The sequence below is a fragment of the Asterias amurensis genome, chromosome 6 (assembly GCF_032118995.1).
Source record: "Asterias amurensis chromosome 6, ASM3211899v1".
In the NCBI taxonomy this organism is placed as follows: Eukaryota; Metazoa; Echinodermata; class Asteroidea; order Forcipulatida; family Asteriidae; genus Asterias; species Asterias amurensis.
Genome location: NC_092653.1, coordinates 21,703,738 through 21,725,011, shown reverse-complemented (window position 1 = coordinate 21,725,011; position 21,274 = coordinate 21,703,738). Strand labels below are relative to the sequence as shown.

The window sequence follows — 21,274 nt, the reverse complement described above, 5'->3', positions numbered from 1 at the left end:
TTATTTATGTGAAGCCAGTACAAAAAACATTAATTAATTATATACCTGATTATCTATTAATTGAACATATAAGTTTTCACCAATTTGCCAATCACTTTTATGCATTGAATCAAGATCATATACCTTAAGTAGGGAATTTTTTTCTTGAAAGATTATTAGCGTGAAATGATATAGCTTCTGAGAAATTAGTAAAACATCAGTCAAAAACCTGATGTCAGTGAAGCCAATAAAACGTATTTAAAATATTGTTTTAAATTTATTACCCCTGATGCAAGATATTAATTGAATGTATAAATCATTCACCAACTTGCACATCACTTTTTTCTTGACATATTTTTGCCCGATGTTAAATATTTTGAGACATTAGTAAAATAGTTAGTCCAAAACCTGATGTTAATGGAGCCAATTAATTGTGATTTACTACAATTTGCATTTTTGTTTGCACATGGTCTGCATATCTCTTGGCTAATTATAATGATTTTACAAGCATATTCCATTAGCAGTTGATTAGCAGTGCACAATGCATGACAGAAAACCCATTATCAACTGAAATGAGTCGATCCAATTACTGAATGGTTCAGCAAATAAGGGAGGTAATATTTCGTTAATGTTTCCACTATCAAAATAAATTAATTAAAATATTAAAAAGGTTTATTATGTATGGTAGTCATGGTAGTCGGAGCTTAAAGGCAGTGGACACTATTGGTAATTACTAAGAGAAATTATTAGCAGAAAACCTTACTTGGTAACGAGTAATTGGGAGAGGTTGATGGTATAAAACATTGTGAGAAACGGCTCCCTCTAAAGTGGCGTAGTTTTCGAGAAAGAAGTGTTTTTCCATGAATTTGATTTCGAGACCTCAGATTTAGAATTTGAGGTCTCAAAATCAATTATCTGAAAGCACACAACTTTGGGTGACAATGGTGTTTTTTGTTTCACTATTATCTCGCAATTTCGACGACCGATTGAGCTCAAATTTTCACAGGTCTGATATTTTATGCATATGTTGAGATACAGCAAGTGAGTGAGAAGACTGGTCTTTGACAATAACTAGTAGTGTCCAGTGTCTTTAACTAGCCTTGTCTAAGGCTCTTTACGTAAGCACCCGCCTGTCTGAACTCACCATGCAGCGTTGGACGACGAACTGCATACTGTACTGTGTGTTTGATACTGTGGGGTTGAAGCATGGTTTTTCAAGGTTTTTCAACCTCGTACAACAAAGCCGAAAACGAAGCTTGTTGTAAGAGATTGAAAAACCTTGAAAAACTGTGCTTTGAACCCACGACGTTTGTTATCAAATACCCGTATATGCAGTTCGTCGTCCCACACTACGTGGTGAGGTCAGAGCTGGCCAGTGCTTACGTAAAGCGCCTTGGACAAGGCATGGAGGTAGAAAGGCTAATGCTTAACATAAAGTCACGCTCAGGTCTTGACATTACAGGGGTCATGCTACAAGTACATGAACATCCATTAAAACGTCATGTTACTTTAACCAGTGATTTCATTGCTTAACCACCGCCAACGTGATGCATGCTAAATGCAAATTCCCTACCAGTAAAAGTGATTAATGTTTTACACACAAAAAATCATGAGTTAAATATTGTTTTACTTATTACTCTAACTTTTAACTTTAAGTTATTTTGGATTATTTTTTCATTTTTTTTTTCAGTGGAGCAGACTACGCAAAAGGGGTTGTGACACTAGTCGCAGATAGTATCTGCCGTGCAGTAAGTTTTATTAATTAGTAGTAGTTTTGGGTTGAACAAAGACAATTTTAATAGTACGGGACTTGAACCAGCGACCGTGGCATTAAAAGAACACGTTGCCTTGGATCGGTCGAAGTGGTCTTTGAAAAGGGTGTGTAACCGAACAGTTATGTTGTTATAAAATGCATATGATTAGAAAGATAATAATCCACATAAGTATCACTCGAAATTGTGTGGTTTTCGTTTTACCTCGTCGACTAACACAGTCAGCCATTTATGAGAGTCAAATTTTTGACTCCCATAAATGGCCGACCGTGTTAGTTCGCAAAGTAAAGATAAAACTACGCAATTTCGAGCCAAATTTGCGAGGCAAACTTTGTTCGTGCATGACCGATCGTGGCATGAGACTCTGTGCACAAAGGGCCTTATCTCGGTTGAAATCATATCTCCTTCTGTTTCTACCTCCATGTATTAGGAGCCTGGCTTGTAGAGATGGACATGTCATTACTTCGACAAAATGTTGATCCTGGTTTAGACATTGCCAGCAATAATATTAAATAAATAATATTTTGAGTTGATGTAGCGCTGTTTCACTCCCGAACGGGTGTCTCAAAGCGCTTCAAATCATTACCCCTGGTCACTGGGCCTTAATTCACTCCTTAAACCATCTCAGCTCCCTGGGGAGTATACAGCCTCGTGCAACAAATGCGCTACTCGGCTAAATCAATCACAATAACCATCTCTGCCCTCACAGGTACCCATTTACCCCTGGGTGGAGAGAAGCAATTATAGCTAAGTGTCTTGCTCAGGGACACAAGTGTCACGACCGGGATTTGAACCCACACACTGCTGAACAGAATCAGCAGAGCTTGAATTCGTTGCTCTTAACCGCTCGGCCACGACACCCTACAATGATTCACATCTCCTCAGAAATTCAGTTCAATATCATTATAAATGATAGTAACAAAGAAGATTGTTATTTGAAATTGCTTACTGCTTATCATTTACCAACCAATTAATTGTATAGTATCAATGTAAATGGCTTATGATGTTTTGGCTATTTGGGAATCTGTTTTTTACTTTCAGGATCTATCGTTAAGAATGCATAGAAATGCAAATCAAGTTGCCAAGACATCGATACGGGAAGACATTCCATGGAAACTACAGCAGGTAATGATAAACCGGATTGATCCGGGTTAGACTGGATTGATCTGGTTTGATCTGGTTTGGACCGGATTGATCCAGTTTGGACTAAACCTAGACTTAAAGACCTGAAATGTCAAGTTGTGAACGTTGCTGAATTCCACTTAAAATGTTTTCGATGAATAAGGAAATCGAGGCATATGATTATAAATAGGTTTCAATTGTGTAAAAAAACAATCAGTTTGTATGCCCTTGTCCAGAGCTTTTCTGCGAGATTTGCGAAAAGCCCCGATATGTAATCACTCTCAAAACGTCATAAGTAGATAAAGCCGGCTCGGTCTGTTAACAGCGCCAGCCACCAACCCAGTCATTACCACACAGTGAAGACCGGGTACTCGCACTGTTAAACTAGATTTATTAATTGGTGTCATTGTAAAATAGTATAATTTTTTAGATCGTGGTGGATTTCAAAATGGCAGACCAGTCTAAAATTTGTTGGATCCTTTATTATGTTGAAACTCTGATCGTAAAAGATAACTGTTTTACTATGGGGTTTTTCATTTTAGGTGCAAGATGCTGGCAATCATTTGTACTCGGCACTAAACGCTGTATCTAGAATAGACGTAGATTATGAATTCCAGACAGGTACTGAGGTTACAAAGGTAGGTTTTTTGTTATTTCTCGTCAAGTTGAAAAACCTTATATTTTAAAGGATTTGGGGTTGAACAAAGACAAATAGTCCAGAGGGAGATGTGAACCTCCACATTGACAGGCTGACGCTCTACCAACTGAGCTATCTAGCCCTCTGTTGGCGGTCTGCCTATTTGTCAATATCTTCATTCGGGGGTGCCAGTCAGATGCCACACAAACATTACATGACGTGCATCCAGGGATCACACCCAAGTTAATGATACAACCTGGGTGGCGACTTTTTAATTTTGAATGTCAAGTTATAAACAACAAGATAAATTAACCAGGTAATCATGTAAATGTTTTAAAATGATAATATTAACACTACTACTGATAATAAAAGATTATTTTTAGCACAAAATCCACCTAAACAGGCACCAAGGCGATTCATTTGGGAAATGGATAAATGAAGACAATTTGACTAGAGCGTGCTTTGAACCAACGACCTCCAGTTTAACGGCCAGCTCTCTACCAACAGAGCTATCTTGTCCTTTGTTGGCGATCTCCCTTCTGTTTTAATCAAAATACAACAATCTGGCCCATTCTGTAATACTTATGGTAAATGCAAGTATAGGAGATACGTCTTTGCATATGTTGTCTCATAATTTCAACGATGTCTATTCTATTTGTGTGTTGAGTAAATCAACAAATTGTTATGGGTTATCACATCACACCAATACTTCATCAACTTCACTGGCTCCCTGTACATTTCAGAATTCGGTTCAAAATCATCCTTCTCACGATTAAGGCTCGCCCCTATCTACATCCGTGACATACAACTTTGTAATGTCAGGCCTGGTCTACGGTCATCGGCTCTCACACTCCACGTACCCATATCCCGCCTCGCTAGCTATGGAGACAGAGCAGTCTCCAGCATTGCACCTCGTCACTGGAACTCACTGCCGCTAGCCCTCAGAACACAAAGTAATCCCTCAATCTTCAAAAGGCAGCTCAAAACACACCTCTTCAAACAATTATCTTAATCATGGACTCTTGACTTTCGGAACCAGCGCCCTTGACTGGCATTTTATTTGTCAGATTCTGTGCGCTTTATAAGTTCTGTATATTATTATTATTTAAGTAAAGACTAATGAAGATAATTTAGTAATCCACTTATTTTCTCATTAGTTGATGGATGAGGTAATGAACCAACTCAAGAAGGGTAGACATCAACTCCTAAACCCCATCCACCCATCGCTGCATGATCTCTATTTCAGCAAATGTTCGGTAAGTGGATCCACATGATTTGGTTTGGGCTGGGGAGGTAGGGTAGCAGGGTTTGCCCTTTACTATCTCAGAGACTAGTCAGTAGAACTAGACTTGTAGACAAGAGATTTGAATGTTGTGGTACAAAGACAAGATCTAAGATTAAGTGGTAGAGAGTTTCAGATGCGTTGCGCAGCTAAAGAAAAAGACCTGTCTCCCCATGAGTGTCGAGACATGGGTTCAATGAGAAGCATGGAACTTGAACGAAGGTTTCTTAAAGGAGAATGCACTAACGCCACAACTTTGTACGACGCAATTATGGTTAAGTGCCATGGTCAAGTCAAGGGCACAAGGGACATAACCAGGATTCAAACCCGCACTCTGCTGCTGACAACACCAGAGCTAAACTGCTCGGCTGTGATACACCACCAGGGAAATGCCTAAGTGGACAGTCCTTCATGATTGTTAGGATTGTCTGGTTTGGAAATGCAGACTCAATTTGAAATAACTTTATGGTTTTACTGCAATGTATTCCTTGTATTTCTTCCCGACAGAAATCCTTAAGCCCACCTTTGCCACAGGAGATTTTGATAGACTTTTACGTCCAGGGAAACAAACTAAACATGAGCACGTACTTCCTGCATCTGGCTCATTCACCAAAAACACCGGTAAGTTAAGATAATTTTATAATAATAATAATAATAATAATAGTGGTGTCTTATATAGCGCCCATATTCGTCGCTCAGTGACGCTCAACGCGCTTTAACATACAGTATTTCCTACAAGGTATGTGGGACTACGTTTGAATCATGAGATCTACTCCTTTTACATGTAATATGGTTTACAAGGTGCTGTGGCGCAATATGTTGCCAATCCAATTGTTGATTTATTTTCCTGTTTTATATTTGTTTGGGGGTTGAACAAACCAAGTTGATTAAAGCGAGATTTGAACCAATGACTTCCGGTTTAACAGGCAGGCACTCTACCAACTGAGTATCTAGCCCTACATGTATGTTGGCTGTCTCCCTTTTTGTCAATATATCTTTGTTCGTGGATACCAATCAGAAGCCATTCATGTACAACTGCCGTGTAGCCAGGGATCAAGCTCAAAATTATGATACTTATCTTGGAAGCGGTAGCCAGGGGATCACCTGAAGGGGATGAGGCTATTATTTCAAATATCAAGTTATGAACCACAAGGGAAACTGACTAGGTACATTTTAAAATGATTTGGGGTCGAACAAAGACAAATTTACTAGAGTGGGATTACTAGAGCGCTCTACCAACTGAGCATTTGAAATTAAACAACAGAATAAGTTATATCTGTGAAGTAGATGAGGATGAAGAAATGTTCAGTTTCAGATGTGGGAGGAAAACCCTCATCATGGAAAACCAACACAATTAGGGCCCAATTTCATGGCTCTGCTTACCGTAAGTACAGATTCGGCACTTACGGAAGCAGGGAATTCTGTGCTTACGGCAAAGTATTTCACGGGTTAGCGGCGAATTTTGGCTTCTGCGCGTACATACTCCACGTTACCAAGCATTCTACGCTTACAAGGCTAGCGCAGAAATTCGGTGCTTGCACGTAAGCAGGGAATCGTGGTGGTGAGCTGAGAATTCGGCGGTAAGCAGAGCCATGAAATTGGGCCCACGTAGAGCCTGAAAACTCGAAGTGAGATTCAAACCCGTGTCCTCAAGAGGTGGATGGCAGAGAAAGAAAGAACTAAGCCAATGGTTTCCCCTTTCTTTGTACAGACAATCCATTTCAATTCATGTGTTTTTGTATATTTCTTTTTGTTAACAGAGTAAACACTCAGCACCACCTACAGACAAAAACCTCAATGTATTGTGAGTATATGAAAGAGAAAAGTAAAAAAAAATGTTGCGACTTGCATTGTTACAAAACATGCAGTTAAATTTTTGAGGGTTGAGCATAGAACAAGATAGAGATAGTTAGGGTTAACATTGTAAACTGTATAAATCAATAGATAATTGGTGTGCTGTAACACCATGTGTATTACGTGTATCTACTTTGCTGTGTAGATTTTGTTCTTTGGGAACTAGGACTTTCTCTTTATTTTACTGCGGCGGAACAGATTTCCGAATTCAGAGACTACTTAGTCCTGCTTATTAACTAGTACTCATACATTAATCACTATTCATAAATACCTCAGACAGTTCCTGTTGGTGGAGAGCGCGTCACGTTTGGGTGTTTAAATGGTTGAACATGACCAGCTGGAGCTCTGTTTCTAACCGGTTGTTTTCAGATACTACGCGCTAGTCTTGGTGCAAGACGTTTCTCATTATGGGCGTGCTGTTGGTGAGTTGGCCGCGCTGTGTGTGAAAGGAAAAACGAGAATCGTCTTGCACCAAGACTAACGCGCATGAAGCATATCCAAAAACTGTCTCAGTCATACAAATGCAACACACGTACGTACAGAGCTCAAGGACTTCGGAAAACGGATAAGTTTTACAGACTTTCTTACTTTATTATGCCTTTTAACCAAAAAGGCATTTATGAATGGGAATAAAAGATTAGTGACTTGTTCTTAAATGGCTGTTTAAAACCTTGCAGGGTCGTGGCTATGTGATATCACACAGCCATGACCCTGCCAGTTATAGGATGTATAAATCCATCTTCTATCCCTCACTATTGGCATGACCTACCTACACCAGAATAGTTAGTGCAAGCTTGCACCACTGCTGACAAAAGCCAAGTTTGTTTCAACAACATTCATGACAATTTCACAGTGTTTGTGCACTTTTGTAATGGATGTATTGTGGCATCACTCATCAAACGACAAGAACTGCTGGCACGTTAGCCTATCTCTTGTTTTGTTGGAGTTAGCAGCCGTTATGCATTAAATATTCTTCTACAGAGTGTTCTGTAAGCAGAAACTGCCTGCTTACATGTTTTATTGAACTTATTAGTGGTCATTTGTGACCTGTCACGACAAAATGAACTGAAAGTCGCACTGTGCCATTTCCCAGTGCAGCCGGTCAAAGTCAAATATTTCTCAATAGATAAGTGATAACTCTCTTGTTTCCACAAGCTCTGTCGGCTTGAAGGATTATTGTTGCCCTAAAGTGTTATATATACCATTGGAAAGCTCTTGATCTGCAGAATTCAGAAATACCAATAGTTTTTTTGTTTTTTTTATTCCGACTTTCAGCTCATTTTGTTGTGACAGGTGACATTTGTATTTACCAGTGGTCCTGACTCATTTGTATTTTTGACCTTTATGCTCTACCCTGCAGGGAGTTGGGTCCAATGAAGTATGAACTAACTGGACAGTACACGGTACACTGTGCGGTACCATGGCTTGGGGAAGCACTGACGTTATTTACAGTTGCCCTTCAGACTTGCCAAGAACTTAAAAACAAGGTGAGTTATGTGGTTTTCATTCTGCCCTGATCGATTATTACTGGGGAAAAAAGTACCCACTAATTGCATTCAACCAAAATTAAATGAATTTTTTTTATCAGTGATGTAGGACTTGTACATGTACTGTACTCAGGAACTTGTACTCAGGTATTTGCACTCGAGTGCTTGTTTTTAAGGTATTCAAAACGCACTCATACAATGTATGAGTGTCGTGGCCGAGCGGTTAAGAGCACCGAATTCAAACTCTGGCGTTTCTGATCAGCAGAGTGTGGGGTCGAATCCCCAGCCGTGACACTTGTGTCCTTAAGCAACACACTAATAACCATTGCTTCGTCCTTTGAATGGGACGTAAAGCCGTTGGTCCCATGTGTTGTGTAAACGCATGCAAAAGAACCCAGTGCACTTATCGAAAAGAGAAGGGGTTCGCCCCGATGTTCCTGGCTGGATTGGCAGCATATTGCGCCACAGCACCTTGTAAACCATTACATGGTGCTTAAGGATTAGGTCTTATATCTCAAAAAATTCGCCCCACTCCTTGCAATAATAATACCTGGCGCTTTGTATACTTTGGCAAAAGTCGTGTTATAAATACGGTTATTATTGTTATTATTATTATTATTATTATTATTATTATTATAACTATTATTATTATTATTATTATTATTATTATTATTATTATTATTATTATTATTATTATTATTATTATTATTATTATTATTATTATTATTATTATTATTATTATTATTATTATTATTATTATTATTATTATTATTATTATTATTATTATTATTATTATTATTATTATTATTATTATTATTATTATTATTATTATTATTATTATTATTATTATTATTATTATTATTATTATTATTATTATTATTATTATTATTATTATTATTATTATTATTATTATTATTATTATTATTATTATTATTATTATTATTATTATTATTATTATTATTATTACTTTGGAAAATTACTCACGTTAGAAGTACTTGTGGTTTGGTAGTTATTTTCAGTGGCCGTTAAAGCGTATTTGCATCTTTAAAAATGTTTCGTACATGAATGGGTTTTTTTTATCAATTGAAAGGCAATTGATAAACCCAATGTAAATTTCAATGAATAAGCAACTGAACCATTTTCATTTGCAGCTCATTAAAGCTGGGTTTGTTGGCCTCTTCTATTTCTTACAAATCTAAGCCAACACTGATTATGGTCATTAATTTCCAATGAACATACAAACACACAAATTATGTCAGAATAACTTTGTTGTTATTAAGAGACCAATACTTTTTTCCAGGAAAGGGTCACTTCTTCTTAAATGCCCACTGTGCCAATCAGTTGTCACCTGTTTTGTTCTGTTTTCATGAATTTTGTGTATAAATTATTTATATTTTGTGATTTTAATCCTTTTACATTTTACCTTTTGAATTCCTTATCGGGCAAAAGGGTATTCTCCAACCATGTACTCATACCCTGGTAGGATGACAGGTTTTGTTACACTCAGTCCTGGGTATTTGCTACACAGCAAAAGACTTTATTACAACATTCTTTTATCATTGTTTTCTTCATTCACAGATATACACCTCTGTCATGTTTTATCCAGCATTTATCCAGCATTTATTTCAAAAATATAAACATGGTTTTAATCATTGAATTCTTCCCCCCATTTTTTCCTCTTGATTTCTTTTTCCAGTTTCTCATTCGAACACTTTGACAATTTCTTCATCCTCCACAAAACCATTTTTTATAATGCCAAAGATATATCTCCATCTGGGTGTTTATAACAATTTCCCTCATCTTGGTCTTCCTCTGCATATTTTCCATTGTCAAGACCATTGACCAATCAAGTACGCAAAGACACCAGGGGTCGATTTCACAAAGAGTTAGGACTAGTCCTAACTTAGGACTAGTCCTAGGAGATATACAAATTGCATGGATAGTCCTAAGTTAGGACGAGTAACTGGTCCTAACTCGAGATAAGACTAGTCCTAACTCTTTGTGAAATCCACCCCAGTATTTCTTCCATGCTCAGATCAGCCTAGCCTTAGCCTGGGCATCGGCTTAGGCCATAGCTTAAGCCTTAGGCCATGCATTTTTTCCCCTAAATAGCCTCTACATGGCTACTCAGCTGTATATTTTGACTAGACCGAATGATTTGTGTGAAATGAATGTAGTTTCATACAGGCAGGTAGCTAGTTTTGGACTAGCCTGCCGAGGCTACTAAAGTAAGCAAGTTCGACTAGCCTACAGCACTGTAGGCTTGAGTTTGTATGCTACATGTAGGCAAGGCCTAATGTACACACTAGCCTGTACATCAAAATTGCCCTTTTTTACCTCATCGTGTAGCAAGTGTGGTCAAAGAGGGGGATTTTCCTGATGTAGCTAAATCAAATCTGCGTAGTATAGACCCACCAAATCAACCTATTTATTTAAATATCCCCAAACTTCTAAGTGTTTTTTCCCAGACTGAGTGGACTATTTAAAGCTCATTATGTCAATGTGAAAAACACAGCATCTCAAAAAGTAGTATTAAGATAGAAACTGTATAATCATCTAGCCCAAGTTATTCTACATGCCCACGCACAAAACCTTTTGCACCGAGATACATTTTTTAATGAACACTCTTATTCTAGGTAGAAAGTAATTACCAAATCAAGATTTTTGCAATGATTTGACGTATGTTTAGGATCTAATGAAATTACTAGCCTTGTTTCAAGTGTTCTGGCAACACTCAAAACCTGTCCAGTCAGATAAGGTGGAGAACATCTTATGATTGAGACGCAGCATTTACTTTGGATCACAGTTCGTCTGTACTTCCATGTATGTGATTGGTCATAGGTCTTCCAAAAGCTATTCTAATAATAGTAAAAGATGGTGATATAATCATGATAGCAAAGAAATATCTCATCTCAAAATATCCCAAACTGTGCTCAATGTTTTTTGTTTTTTTCTTTTTTGTAAATTGTTTGGACAAGAGTTTGCATTCATGCATGTATTATATGAACCAGCTTTCAGGCACTAACAGAAAACTGCTTGAAAAAATCCCAATGGTCTTGAAAACCCATACGGGTGGTGCATTATTGAAACATCAACTCTGAAACATGACAGCTTTTCTCTTGGCTCTTCCCTAGCTTCTGACTACTACCATCCTTCTAATCAGACCAAATGCCAACTCAACTTTCTCTCTTGGGTCGCTCCATTCAGAGTGTGCATCTCTTGAACATATGTTTTCCCTTCACAGTGGTCTCATCAGTTTTTTTTGGTACTTCCTCAACCACAACTTCTCAAACTTAACAACTCATTTTGTCAGTATTTTTAAGGGTTCTCATTTTCAGTCAGTTCAGTATTCATTCGCGTAAAGAAGAAACCATTTTAAACTATGAATTAAACTGTTAAGTGAAAGTTTGAATATTTGTTATCATATGAAAATGACCGGTCAGCATCATTGACAAGTTTTATACCTGATTTTGATTCAAGTTAAAAGTAAACATTTCATTAGGTTCAAAAGTTTGGTTTTATATCCACAATCCTACAATTTAGTCACTTAGTGCCAGGGTTCTAAGAGAAAAGGTCAAAAAGATGTAAAATATACCCACTAGATCCAAGAGGAAGTTCCATGGCAAAGAGATCACCTGATTGAAGGGATTCTTAGTGCTTGTGGTTTGGGGTTCTTACTTGGTTTATCTGGGTTCCTTTTACAATCAAAAGCTTTGTCTGGGTTCCTTGTAGAATCAAAAGCTTTCTTGATGCACCTTCTAACACCATTCCTTCCGTCTTTTTCTCACCCTTGCTGGCTTCTGCTCTTGACTCTACAACCTTCCTCCTCTGTAATTTGTGCCTTCTCTTATAAAAACTCCTCTACTTTTGTTTTGCAAACCTACAAACGTGTCGTCATTCACTCATTGTCAATCCATTTTCAACACTTCTAAATTGGTACTCTCAACCTTTCATGTCGAATATCTCTACCACTGACCTCTAAACCAACTTCATCCCACTTGTTTGTGGTCTTGATCCCTAACATGTATGCACGGTCACCTCCCTGTCGATCGTTCACGGTGGATTTTCTAATACACTCATTGTCTTCCATTCTGCCTGTTTTGTCCTTGGTTCTACCCTTACCTCAAGCTGCTCTCCTCTCCTGTTTCTACTAATTAACCTCTTCATCAATTCCTTTTCTGTGTGTATCCAACTGTTCATCAATCCCTCTTCACCTGTCCACCATCTGATCATGTTCATCCTTTTCCTTTTCTACTCTTCCTCTTCGACTGTACTTTTCCTTTCCTTCTGTCCTCCTCTTCCATCCATCTGAACCTTTCAATCATCTTATCATCTTCATCCTCTTCCTCCTGCTCATCTCGTGCTCTTTACTCTACTCTTCCTTTCCTTCTGTCCTCCTCTGCCCATCTTGTCTTCCAAACATCAGATTGAAGTCTTCTCCACATACCGCATCAATGAGGCTAATCCGTAATGGCTGACAGAAGGTAGATAACCAATTTATTTTTTATCAGATACTATTTTTTATCAGAAATGACTAAGAAGACTATCAGTTCAAGGTTTTTGGTGAATTGGTGCGAAGAAACTCTCAGGCATGATTGCTTCGTTTTTGAAAAGGCAAGGGCACCAAGGCATTTTTTCCTTGATGAAGGCCGAGGGCACCCTGTGAGAAAATTGTAAATTTGTACTGGCGCATTTTAAGGGCACGAAGGCAATTGTTACCTCCGTGAAGTATCAGACCTGAACCTTTGTGCAAATGTGAAGTTTGTCAATAGCTGGTTTTATGACCCAATTCAGCTTTACCTTTTCTGGCGAAACAAAAGTTGTTTATTTTATCATAATTTAATCAGTGTTGTTGACTATATTATGCTAGTTGCTAAAGTGATTCTTATGTTGACATTAGATGACTTTATGAGGGTAGCGATCTCAGGAAAAATCTTCAGGTGCTTCTAGAAGGCACATCAACTGATTCTGTGTTGCTCATCAATAGCAACATGTATCAGAAAGAGCATCAAATACTTCTAGAAGGCACATCAACAGACTTTGAAACCCCATCAAGGACTTCTTTAAGGCTCATTATCTAGAAGGCAACTCAACAATCTATGGAAGGCATATCATTTCCTTCTGTAAGGGCACATAAGTATCCATCAAGAGGCCCACCAACTGCTTCTGGAAGGTACATCAACAAGCTACAGAAAGCATAAAAACTGTTTATTTAAGATACAAAAGGGCTATAAGAGAACCCATCAGCTGCTTCTGGAATACACACTAACTGCTTCTGGAAGGCACATCAACAAGCTACAGAAAGCATAAAAACTGTTTGTTTAAGATACAAAAGGGCTATATGAGAACCCATCAGCTGCTTCTGGAATACACACTGACTGCTTCTAGAAGGCACACCAACAAGCTGTTGGAAGCCTATCAACCGTTTCTGTATAATACAACAGGACTAAAGAGGGGCCTATCAGCTTCTTTAATACATGAACACACAGAATTTGGAATGTCGACCAATTGTCTCTTCAAGTTGCATCAGTAGGTCTAAGAAGGGCAATCAGTTGCTTCTAGAAGGCACCTCAACAACATCCTGTCAGACTTGCTTCTTGAAGGTACCAACAGCAATAAGTAGAAACATCATCTGCTTCTGGATGGAATTTCAACAGCTTTAAGGGTATTGGTGATTAACAGCTACGGATGCAGATCAATTTTAAATGGCTGAAGCAAGACTTATCAAAGTTCATCATGCAAAAGAAATTCTTTAAATTTCAGCTCCTGATTTGATTTTCAACTCAGTTTATCTTTCTTTTACTTAAGGGTATTTGGTATTTTAGGCAATGTGTTTTCACCATCAGAAAAAAAGGTGAAATGTTAGGTTGTATTTGATTGTGTTTCCATAATTTATGCCAGATATTGATATACCCGAGACAAGACAAGACAAGTTGTTGAAGTCACACTAACTATGCTGGTTTCATGAAATACAGTTTCAAACGAAAGTAACAATTTTATAGTTAAAGATGCTATGTCAGATTTTTGGCCCCAAACATTAAAAAATAAATTTTGTTGAGTGAATGGTATTTCACCCACTCTAACGAAAAAAAGTTTAACTTTTACTTTTAATGGTCAGGAACCTTTAACTTTTACTTTTAATGGCCAGGAACCATGACAAAAATTTGAAACGTTTCTTATAAAACACATAAGAATTGGTCACGTGATACATTGTCGGGATCCCGACAAAAACTAATTTTGAGCACTTTATTTCACTGCTACTAATAATTGGCGGACTCTTTCGAGCAATGGCTCAAATGAAAGCTTGTAACTTTCTCGACCCCCATCAAAATACCTATTGAATTTTAAATCAAATATTTTTGGGTCAAATCAGCCAAAAATCTGACATAGCATCTTTAAAAGATGATGATATTTCAAGAGAATGTTGCAACATGGACCTTTTTGCAAATACCCATTGCGCAAGCGCTAACTGTTGAATGAGGTGCATGCTGGTCTAGCTAGGGATCAAACTTGATCGCTAGCTAGACCACCATGCACCTCATTCCATGCCCAACGTGCGCATACAGAGTATTTGCGATAAGGAGTGCATTTTGGCGATGCCAACCAGAAACATTGGTCATCGGTTGAGTATTTTTGCATGTACGGTTGAGGCACGGTGACGATGCTGTTCAGATCGACCGGTAACCAACTTATTGACTCGGTTGGGTATGGTTGGGGTCGCCAAAACACACTCCTGGGGCCGATTTCACGAAACTTTACGCAACTGCGTTAGTCCACTTGCGCAACGTTTATGGCATAAGTTGCGCCATAATTGTTGCGCAAGTGGACTTGCGCAGTTGCGTAAAGTTTCGTGAAATCGGCTGCTGGTCTTTTAACGCACATTCCTTAAATCACACAAACCAAAAAAATTGCTGTAGAGTAATTACAATTAGACCACATAAATGCCACAGAACGCCACAGAACGCATCAAGTCATAAATTGGAGTCAAAGTAGGTATAGAAATAATGTACAAATCAAACATGGCTTGACTGTGTGAAAATTGTGGGTGTGTGAGAACCATGTGGTTTTATTTTCTGAATCTGACCTCATTCTTTGAAATTTGCTTTACATCTCTGAGCCATGTAGTGAATGTGATTCAATAGCCACAACAACGATGTGTTACCTCCTCTTTTATCTACTATTTTTATGTTTAGAAATTGTTTATTAATCATTAGAATAATAAGTTGTGTGAATAAAAGAAATAAATGTATATTATATAGAAGTTGTTACAAAAACACTAAATGTTAAATTTAATTCTAAAAAAACATTTTAAATTGTGTTAAATTTTGTATGTAAAAAAAATGTTAATTTGAATCTATAAACTTTTTTTTTTTTTAAATTGTGTTGAATTTTGTCAAATATATATAACAGAAATAAGAGTTTCATGGGTTTTGTACCCATGCTGCAATGTTGCATTGAACGCATGAATTACAAATGCACTTACTACACACATAATAACTCATTTTTAAGGAACTGTTAAAAAGTTTACTTAGCTGATAAATGTCATGCTTAGTGTTAGCAGGGCCAGATTTCACAAAAACTGTTTATGTATAGCACTTGTGCTAACTACACCAAATAAATTAGTGCATTGTATTTTATAAACAATCAAGCAGAAATAATCGCATAAGTTCACATTCACAATAACTCTGTTTATGCAGTAAGAACCACTGGTGGGAATAGCATGCCATTTGCTTTGCTTACAATTTAAACTGTGCTATAGCCTTTCCATATACATGTCATTCTAGGATATCAGCCACTATAACTGTTCTAGATAGAGCCTTTCCATATACATGTAATCCTAGGATTTCAGCCACTATAGACCAATATCACGGTGCAGCCATCTTGAATTTCTTACATTGATATCAATGTTATCAACCGAGGCTGGAAGAACAAAATAGTCTGGTTCCTAATTGCAAAATGATTATTAGCATTCATTATTGTTGTTGGGTATGAGGAACATGACCAAGATGGAGGCATCAATTCTATACTAGGTGTGACTGGTTTCCTGCTTAGCTTTGCTCAGTAGAAAATAGTTTGGGAAATATTACTGCTTAGACAGCTCCCATGAAGCAGCAGCTTAGGCACACTGTAGCTAAGCACAATAAAAGTATGCTTACCAAAATAAGATTACTAGCCAAGAAAAACAAATGTACAATTTCTGACTGGTATCCTGCTCATTTTAAGCAATATTCAGTCCTTAAGCAGCTCTATGAAATCGGACCCGGGTCATCAGCCAAAGTTCCATGTGATGTATAAAGGCACCAGGCTATTTCACATCTGAGTCTCACTTTGACTCTCATAGACTTAGCAATAGTAGATTTAGACAATCATGCTGCTGGAATTCTGTTTGCTTCGTCGCTTGGTTTCCCTTTTAAGATTGTTTGTTTTATGATGCTGTTACAACAAAGCCAAAGTATGAAAGCAAAGTATTCCGTGGAAATGTATTCAAATGATTACAATAGTGTCTAAATAGAAGTAATCATTCTCTCCGGTTAATTTTTTCACAGCACTCGGAAAGCACCGAGTTTGTTGTGCTTATCAATCAATGGTGTTGAAAATCAATTGTGTATTAAAACAGGACTATTTTACTCTTGGTTCTGTGAATGCTCCAGGCCCATTGCTTATATTTTGAAATTGTTTTTAATAATAAATTATGAATACATGCAAGTAGATTCTGCTGCAAAAGTTTTTGAAGAATAAAAGGAAAATTCTGAAAGATATGCGGTTACTTTATTATCATTTTCAAAAAATGTGGGCTCTCCGGGTATTAGCACATTATTTTGTTTTTTTCCGTTTCCCTATTTTTTTATTTTATGGCAATTGCTTATTCTAGTTGATTATGGTCACCAGTTAGTTTCCTTGCTTGAAGACCCTTTTGCATTTTACCTTTAGGTCCTATTCATTTTGGGTCTTCTTTACACTTTGAGTTTCATTGTATTTCTAATTGTTTGGTCTTTTACATACTGAAGGACCATATAAATATAATAACTTTTATTTGACAGCATTGTTTACATCTCGTGTGCAACATGTTTTTGATTTATATTAACCTATTAATAGTTGTGTGTACGAATTATGCAACATTCCGTAATTTTTCTCACCTATCTGATCTTATGTAATCTGTGTAAAATTATTATTAACACACCAGTACGCCATTTTTACACATATCTAGCACACTATTTGGTTTCGGTAAATTTGTCTGGATATAGCCTCACCACGTGCACTCCTATACCTCAAAAAGGCTAATTTAGGTATGTGTACCCTGTTTGAGGTAGTATACTTGGTGGATATTCATGATGGTTATGCATGCCTCGTGGAGGTATTGTACATGAAATGATGTACCAGTCCTTTTGTTGGCCCCCATATACCTCCATAGGGGTTTAATGTACCTCAATAGACGGATATACCTTCATTAAGGTATATTTTCCCAGTTTGATATTATTTTGTACCAACCCACCATAACAGGTCTTCATCGACCTAAGGCTATAAATTCTCCATTGGATATGTACCCATATGTTGAGGTTGTTGTTAAAATATCTAAAAGGGCATCGAATGACAGAATTGGCGTTTGCGATTTTAAACCACTTTGTACAATAGACCTCTTGAATTGGCCGCCATCTTTGATGACAAACAATGGAAACGTGCACGTGTACGCACTGTGTACGACTCTCAGCCAATGATATCTTTTTCAGCACGCACGACAGCCAATGCAAAGCGCTGTTAGAAATGTTTTCTCAAAAGAAATATCAACCTAACCACGCAAAGATGTATATGTAGGCCAAGAGGTTTGTTAAAATCAAAGGTTTTAACCTCACCAAGTGTTGTATAGTTTGTTGTACAGTGTATAGAAGACATAGGATTGTCACCCAACTGTTTTCCAATCGTCACTAGGAAAAAGGATTCCAAACTCGGTAGGGTCGTACCCCTGTACATGTGATAGTTTGGATGAAATTGATGTTAAAGGCAGTGGACACTATTGGTAATTACTCAAAATGTTTATAGCATAAAACCTTTCTTGGTGACGAGTGATGGGGAGAGGTTGATGTATAAAACATTGTGAGAAACGGCTCCCTCTGAAGTAGCGTAGTTTACGAGAAAGAAGTAATTTTCCACGAATTTGATTTCGAGCCCTCAGATTTAGTACTTGAGGTCTCGAAGTTAAACATCTAAAAGCACACAACTTCGTGAAACAAGGGTGTGTTTTTTCTTTCATTATTATATCGCAAGTTTGATGACCGATGGAGCTCAAATTTTCACAGGGTTGTTATTATATGCATATGTTGAGATACACCACCTGTGAAGGCTAGTCTTTGACATTTACCAATAGTGTCCACTGCCTTTAAGAGCAGCGGGGCCTTTTCGAAATGACGGCTCGGGCATGTCAGGTTGCGGCTACAGCTGTTACTGGTTATGTTGGTCAGCCAAGCATGCGCTTCAACACACGCTTCAACACGTGTAGGGATGTGGTCCGGCCAGCCATAGCTGTAGCCACGACCACTGAAATGGCTAACAGCTCCGTTATATTACTCAGAAATCAAGCACCTTCAGCACTCAAAAAGATTGACGGAGCCTATGAGCCAATGCCAGGTTTTCGAAAATGCCACTGTAGTATGTAATTTGTTTGTAAACATGATGAGCATGATAGCTCAAGTTGCCAAAAGTAGAATATCTGTTGTATACTATAAGGAATGTCTTCCCTGCACATAAAATGTTTAACTTAACTTGGACAGCACTTAATAGTTACGAACATTTAAACTTACACTTAAAGCACCCGTAATATTACTTAAAGATTTGATAACATGTTGTATAACTGTATCTGAAATCACCCAATGTACTTTATTACAACATTCTATTCAAACTTATCGTCCATTTGAGCACTTTTGAGTATTTTGGAGTGACTTAAAGAAATCACTTCAATCCGTAAACTACAGCAGTACTCGGTTTCAAAAGATACATAGCAGGATATTTTGCATTAAAGGCTCTGGACACTATTGGTAATTACTCAAAATAATTGTTAGCATAAAAACTTACTTGGTAACAAGCAATGGAGAGCTGTTGATAGTATAAAACATTGTGAGAAGCGGCTCCCTCTGAAGTAACGTAGTTTTCGAGAAAGAAGTAATTTTCCACAAAAATATTTGAATTTGATTTCGAGACCTCAGAGTTAGATTTTGAGGTCCCGAAATCAAGCACCTGAAAGCACACAACTTCGTGTGACAAGGGTGTTTTTTCCATTATTTATCTCGCAACTTCGACGACCAGTTGAGCTCAAATGTTCACAGGTTTGTTATTGTATGCATATGTTGAGATACACCAAGTGAGAAGGCTGGTCTTTGACAATTACCAATAGTGTCCAGTGTCTTTACAGAAGTTACTTTAAACCGTAAACTACAACATGTACTCGGTTTCCAAAGAAGCATTGCGGTATATATTTTTGTAAGATGGCGCTTTTGCAAAATGGGCAAATCAAGAACGATACGAATGTTAGGCTTATCTTGTGTTTTGCGGTTGTTTTATTACAGTTCATGTTTTGTTAGGTTATCAAGAAAAAAAGAAGAAAAATATAACCCCTCCAGTCAACACAACAAGTAGACTTGGAGGGTCATGGATCCGTGGTAGATTTGCCCCACCCGAAATATTTATCACATGACGCCAGTAAATATTCGCTTGTGTAGCATAATCTATTCTTAATGTTTTTAAAGTCACCATTATGCATATAAATAGATTATACACGCAAGTTAATATTATAATTAAGTTGTGCAATTGATGTAATGTTACTTTAAGATTAAAATACATTTATTGATAAATGATAATGATTAATTATGATATCAGTTTGTAGTGTTATCAAATTGTAACAGAATATAATTTAACAATAAATGTTTAATATGAAAAGATTGATATAATTACTGTACATTTCGTGTTTGTTCTATGATGGTGAATGTCTTGACAAGTGAACATTATTTAAAAAGATGTAAATTTTAAATATTGTAGATTCAAAATATTTACAACCTTTCACTTATTGCACGAAAACATGCGCCAATTATTAAAATATATTGTAAGATCGCGGTATGATTTCACATCCTTTAGCCACATAAGAGTCGCATTTTATATCTATTTTGTGCATAATTAGTACGTGGCATACGCGAATGAAGTTGGAAGCTGAGGTTGACTGAAAATGATAATCGGTGATTTGTAACAATAATAGAGTGGGATAAACCCCTGCTCAGAACCATCAAGGTGAGATCGAAGAACCATCATTGATCCAAAATTAGTCAGTGACGTAACAAGAGGGTGCAGGAGTGGGATTGAGCCCCTGCTCAGAACCATCTAAGTGGGATCAAAGAACAATCCTTGACCCAAAATGAAATCAGTGACGTAACAAGAGGGTGCAGGAGTGGGATTGAGCCCCTGCTCAGAACCAAAGTGAGATCGAAGAACAATCCTTGATTCAAAGAAAAATCAGTGACGTTTAAACAAGAGGGTGCAGGAGTGGGATTGAGCCCCCTGCTCAGAACCATCTAGTGAGATCGAAGAACAATCCTTGACCCAAAGAGAAATCAGTGACGTAACAAGAGGGTGCAGGAGTGGGATTGAGCCCCTGCTCAGAACCATCTAGTGGGACTCGAAGAACAATCCTTGATTCAAAGAGAAAACAGTGACGTAACAAGAGGGTGCAGGAGTGGGATTGAGCCCCTGCTCAGAACCATCTAGTGGGACTCGAAGAACAATCCTTGACCCAAAATGAAATCAGTGACGTAATAAGAGGGTGCAGGAGTGGGATTGAGCCCCTGCTCAGAACCATCTAGTGGGACTCGAAGAACAATCCTTGACCCAAAGAGAAATCAGTGACGTAACAAGAGGGTGCAGGAGTGGGATTGAGCCCCTGTTCAGAACCATCTAGTGAGTTCGAAGAACAATCCTTGACCCAAAGAGAAATCAGTGACGTAACAAGAGGGTGCAGGAGTGGGATTGAACCCCTGCTCAGAACCCTTTCACCTTATTTCCCAAAGTGAGAGTCGCAGAACAATCCCTGACCGAAGTTAGCATGGATGCAGGAGTGGGATTGAGCCTTTTGCTCAGAACCCGTTCCCCCTTTTCCCCAAAA

At 37.7% G+C, this 21,274-nt stretch overlaps 1 protein-coding gene across 3 annotated transcripts in view; it reads left to right on the top strand.

The window, feature by feature from the left end:
- Positions 1–14,534, top strand: part of LOC139938314 (protein rogdi homolog) — a 32,102-nt gene extending 17,568 nt beyond the window's left edge. The window contains exons 5-13 of one of the 3 annotated variants that reach the window (XR_011786121.1): positions 1,670–1,727; positions 2,793–2,876; positions 3,416–3,511; positions 4,668–4,766; positions 5,300–5,413; positions 6,553–6,596; positions 8,007–8,133; positions 9,830–12,617; positions 13,034–14,534. Coding sequence is in view for 2 of the 3 variants with exons in the window: in XM_071933749.1 (XP_071789850.1) it covers positions 1,670–1,727; positions 2,793–2,876; positions 3,416–3,511; positions 4,668–4,766; positions 5,300–5,413; positions 6,553–6,596; positions 8,007–8,133; positions 9,712–9,789 (700 nt within the window). In the remaining variant the exon portion in view is untranslated. The other 2 variants (XM_071933750.1, XM_071933749.1) reach the window with 2 other exon arrangements.
- The last annotated feature ends 6,740 nt before the right edge of the window (positions 14,535–21,274 follow it).